The sequence below is a fragment of the Echeneis naucrates genome, chromosome 13, assembly GCF_900963305.1.
Source record: "Echeneis naucrates chromosome 13, fEcheNa1.1, whole genome shotgun sequence".
In the NCBI taxonomy this organism is placed as follows: Eukaryota; Metazoa; Chordata; class Actinopteri; order Carangiformes; family Echeneidae; genus Echeneis; species Echeneis naucrates.
The window spans coordinates 1572239-1577766 of record NC_042523.1 but is presented as its reverse complement, the minus strand read 5'-3'; the positions used below and the strand labels follow the sequence as shown (position 1 = coordinate 1577766).

Sequence of the window (5528 nt, the reverse complement as noted above, 5' to 3'; positions counted from 1 at the left end):
CACAAGGTTTTCAAAGTCTTGCACCACCTAACTTTTGAGTGACATTACCGCTACATAATGCATGTCCACACTGTTACTGCAGTAGCCTCTTGGTGCTAATGGCCATCAATAAAAATAATTTTCCATTGTTGATAGGAGCTCTGAAAAGTGAAGAATTCAGAACCAAAACCAGAAAGAGTGCAAGGAAGTGCAATGTTCACATAATTTTCTATTAATGTCTGTTAACAGATCATGAAATCATGAAGCTACAGTGAATGAATATGTAAAAATTTCTGCTGTGACTTCATGTACATGTAACCTCCTCTTTCTTCTGTGGTAAAATGCACCTGTGAAAATGTTTACAAAAAATAACAACACTCCAATTCCTGAATTCCAAGCCTGAATTTTTGGTTCAGTTTGGTGGAAAGTCAGATTATAGAGTACACACTCAAAAACCTGCTGAAAGATTTAGGTTTCTCTCATATGAAACCTATATCGATATTTATATAACAGAGTTAATTTTCAAATATATTTTTATTCATAATAAAACATGAAAATGTCTAATTATTCATTCATATTATTTTAGTTTTTTATGACTTTTAGGAAGTGACTTTTAGCCTGCATATACTTCTTTCTGTGGCCTTTGTGGCTCAAAAGTATTTAAGACACTTAAGACCAAAAGCACAAGCCTCTAAAATTAAGAAATTCAAGCAATCGTTCTAATCATACCATATTTATTTTTAAACTTACATTGTCAACCATAACATTTTACAGAATATGATTACATTACTTTTCCAAATGTTTTCTTTGATGTTCTGCTGTTGTTCATGTTAAGCAAATTTAAGTGTTCCAATAGAACAGATAGAACAATAGAATAGATAGATGTAAAAATGTGCCACTTATTTGAAACAAAATTGTCTAATCAGACCAAAGCTTGGGAATCTGCAATAATTCCTTTGAATTTCATGTCATATAGTTTGTAACTTCATAAAAAACAAATGCATTTTCAGTTTCTAGTCAAGACTGAAATCTTGATTGCAAAGTGTTCTTAAAAAATGGCTTTGGCAAGGTTTTTACATATAATCCGGATTTTTGACAAATTTAGACCATACAATAAAGGACTGAGAAGTGGTTGACACGTCAGCCAGTATAATGACAGAAAAATTCTCAACATATTGGGTAAATTACTCATGTTAAACCTGCTCTGTAATATTTCAAAACAAGCACCACATGAAAAGTTGAGCAGAGAAGCCAGGTGAGGTGTACATGTACTGAGAGCTTTCTTTTTGGTCTGTTTAGAACCAGATAAACACACTTTAAGAATCTTTATGTAGGTGTAGAAAATTAGAATTAGAGGGGGGAAAATTGAAAGTATAGTAATACAGATTCCGTAGATGTTATTAAAAGTGGTATCAAAACATGACAGTTTGACAATGGAATAATTGTCACAGTACACTTTCTGAATAATGTCCCCACATAGCTCAAGTGAGTTACTCAAGGATAGCATCACAATGCATAATAATATGGGAAAAAACCATGTCAAAATGATAAAGATGGCAATTTTGTTTCCTGTCATTTGTGTGTTATATTGCAAAGGACAACAGATTGCAAGGTATCTGTCATAAGACGTGATGGCTAAGTTTAAATATTCTACACCGCCATAAGAAAACAAACAGAAGATCTGCAGGAAACAAAACGGCAGAGAAACAGTGTGAATGTCAGAGAGGATCTGAAGCAGCAGGAATGGAAACAACCCTGTACTACCATACAGTTCATTTACAAACAGGCTGCACAGAAACAGGTACATGGGTTCATGTAAGTTCCTGTTCACACAGATAACCACAATCAGCAACACATTAGCACAGATAATGAAGAGATAATAACACATAACAAACATGAAAAACAAGTATTTAAAAAGTCCAGTCCCAAAGTAGGCAGACAGCATGAAATTTGAAACGTGTGTGGAGTTTAACATGATTTTATCTTGCATCAGCTAGGAGTTGCTAACACTGCTCAACACACTAATTCAGAGTAAACACAAGAAACTTGTGCTACATTTTGTAACATTTTGTTTTAGTTAATTTTTAATTATTAGCTCTATGCCAGTTTAAACAATGGGCAGGTTAAATTAAGTTTAACAAAAGAATATTCAGACTTCGCACAGCAAAGAAGTGCATTCCCTGTTTAGGCATTATTAACACTAAAATAACTTGATACAGAACACATTGGGGATCTTAACGTTGACTTGCTGCAGTAAGAATGGATCCCTCCTAACTGAGCTGTACCGCTACCTCTTTTTATCTTTTCAAGTCAGATGACGCCCACAACAGCAGGCTGACCTCATTATCAGAGGAACCACTGGTGGAAAATAATTTTTAGTTATAATTGTTTGTGTTTTGATAAGATTTTGAGCAAATCAACTATAAGATTAGCATATTATTATTATGCTAAATCAAGATTTTCCTTCTGATTCAAGATTCAAAGATTCAAAATGTTTATTGTCATATGTACAATAAAGAAGCACATTTCCCTGTACAATGAAATAATTTTTTTCTGTCCACAATGAATGCATATATAAATTAGATAAATTGATATTTTTTATTTTAAAAAATAGAATAAAAACAGAATAATCTCAAACAGCAATAGAAATATAATACAATAACAATAACAGTCGGTGTGTAAATTAAGCAGTGAGTGTGCAAAGTGTGTGAAATGTAGTGTAACAGTTGCCTGACTGTTAAATGAGTTAGTCAGTGCAATTATTAACTTTTCTCTGATGGCTGTGGGAAAGAAACTGTTCTTTAGTCTTCTAGTCCTAACCCTTTTCTGTGGACTCTGCGGTGGTAGATGCTCTGCAGAGAAGGCAGTGGAGTCCTCGTGATCATTTCAACAGTCCTCACTATTCCCTACAGGTGTCTGCGGTCCATTGCAGTAGTGCTGCCGTACCACACGCTGATGCAGCTGGTCAGCATGCTCTCAACAACGCAGCTGTAGAAGTTGCTGAGAATCTTAGGCAACAGACCAAACTTCCTCAGCCTCCTCAGGAAATACAACTTCTGTTGGGCCTTCTTGACCAATAGTGTTGAGTGTCCATGTGGGGTCCTCAGTGATGTGAACATCCAGCTACTTAATGCTGTTCACCCTCTCCACTTCAAGTTTCTGGATGAACAGTGGCTGGTGAAGTCTCCTCTCCTTCCTCATATCCATGATCATCTCCTTCGTCTTGTCCATGTTGGTGGTGAGATTGTTGCTCCTACACCATGACACCAGACTGGCCACCTCCCTCCCGTCGGCCGCTTCGTCCCCGCAAGTGATACATCCTATCACTGCGGTGATGTTGTCCTTGTGGTAGGTGACACAGTCAAACAGGTTGTAGAGAATGGCCACTAATAACAGTGGCCATTTCTTCTGGTTAAATGGCCATCATTGTCACAATAGCAATATTGTCTGGATGTGCCAAGAGTTGTAATTGAAGTCTTCTGTATGCAAAGTAAACAGAAACAGGAATGGAGCCACAAAAGTCCCTTGTGGAACCCCCATGCAGCTGATTACTGTCCCAGTGACACAGTTGCCCAACCTGACAAACTGTGGCCTTTCTGTCAAGCAACATGTGATGTGAAGAAACAAGGGAGAGGTCAACTCCAATCCATTTGAGCCTCCCTAAGGGTTAGATGGTGAAAATATGAATATAATTCTCCAATTAGGGCCAGGTTATTCCAGTTGAGTGAGTGCATGGCGGAGCATGTAAGGACAATATCATTATTAAGATGCAGGCCTAACCCTAACCCAGTGGAAATAAGGCTGAGCCAGGCAGGGTTAAGGGAAAACTTACAGTCCATTGAATCAGGCAATTATAGTACACCCAAAAATTTGGCAAGCACTTTTGATTTTATTTAGTTTAATAAGCTAAAAATGTACTGTCTTTTATTCTTTATTCATGCGGTCTAACATTACTCCCAATTATTGTTATGACCCTGGGTCATAATGGGTTGTATTGTTCCTCCCTGCCTGAGGGTGGTGCTGTGCTAACACACTCAGCATTTCTCTGTCCAGGTGCATGCTGCTGACTGGTGAATGGAGATTGGCGAAGTTGGCATAAAATGGCTGCTGCTTGAGCTGTTTTCCCTCTTCTCTTCTCTTGGCCTCACTCCCAATTGCACCAGGCTTTGTTGTCCTGTGTTAAATTTGTGTTGTGTTTTCAAGCAGTGCAGCTAGCCGTAAGTGTGGATAGCTCTTTCTGTTAAATCCTTTTTATTTTATAGGGAGTCAGATTAGAGACCTGTATTTAATTTTCTTTACTTTTGGATAGGTAAGTTGGTTTTGCGACATAGATTGTTTTTGTTTGTTATTTGGGGTTAGGGTTAGAGGACTGTTCCAGACACTTTGAATATACCAGCAGTTGACAGCTAAGATTCTAAACGAGACACTTTGATTGGCTGTCACATCACACTGATCTAAATCTTGCTGAACTTTGTTCATGACTGCAACAGCAGTAGTAAATGTTGTCCACGCAATAATTGGGGCTTGTTAAAAAGTGCTGGCTCTCCACATTTGTCGCTCTAAAAGACGACTTGATAATTGGAAGTAAATACTTTTGGGTGCTTAAAAGGGTTGTTTATTGATGTGTTTGGCAACCCTGTATTTAACTAATTAACTTTATTTAACTTTCTTGTTCATGAGGAACCAGGCAGAGTTACACCAGCTAAATTTATGAATAGCCATCAGTTATCCCTTTCGACAATTGACACGTTAAAAGATCTGATTGATACTTATTTGGGCAGTTGTGTTTACATAAGGGTTTCATGTTACTGTTGATTATTTCCAAGAACTGGCACATTGAAGTTGAGTTCAATTTAAGATGAAGGATCTTTCAAACCTGTGGGAAACTGAAATGCATTATTGACTGTCTTCAACTGCAATTTTCCAGGTCAGTGAGTGAGTGAGTGTTAGTGAGCAGAACAAAATCAAGTGCAACTAAGAACAGTCCTCAAGGAGATACAGGAGCTCAACAAGCAGCCTGAAGATGTTGTGTTTTCAGCAGTTACCAGGGTGGCTGCCGAGTGTTCTTCCATGATTTCCCACTGCAACTGCTGCTGCCAGTAATTGGCCTTTTACTGAGGCTAGTTGTCATCTCTTGAGTGTCAAAGTGTCCAGCAAGATTGGGGTCTCTGGAGTCTGGTGTTGTGTTGTTGCAGAATGGCGAAGCTGATAGAGAGAAAAGCTCCACTGGGGCTAATTACTATCAAGTGATGCAGTAATAATGATGAAATCACACATCACTGTCTACGCTGACCCTCTCTGTCCAACAAACATCACACTGCAGCCTGGCTGTGAAAATTTAACATGTTTACATGTTTAACTTTTCTGAGATTACCTGCAAATTGATGGAAATGGCGTGTTGAATTGGTCTAAACTGTTTTCAACTGCGAGAATGTGATTTAATTTTTCAAACATTTCCAAGCAAAACAACTGTTAACGCAACTACCTGCTACTGAATTAACATGGCCACCATTTTCTCCTGAAGATACAAGGAAAATAGAAAGGTCACC

At 37.9% G+C, this 5528-nt stretch overlaps 1 protein-coding gene across 1 annotated transcript; it reads right to left on the bottom strand.

Moving 5' to 3' along the window:
* Nucleotides 1–1027: 1027 nt before the first annotated feature.
* On the bottom strand, nucleotides 1028–1969 carry LOC115053031 (olfactory receptor 10J5-like). Its single transcript, XM_029517586.1, has one exon. It carries the CDS (start codon nucleotides 1967–1969, stop codon nucleotides 1028–1030), a length of 942 nt encoding a protein of 313 aa, XP_029373446.1.
* Between the last annotated feature and the right edge of the window lie 3559 nt (nucleotides 1970–5528).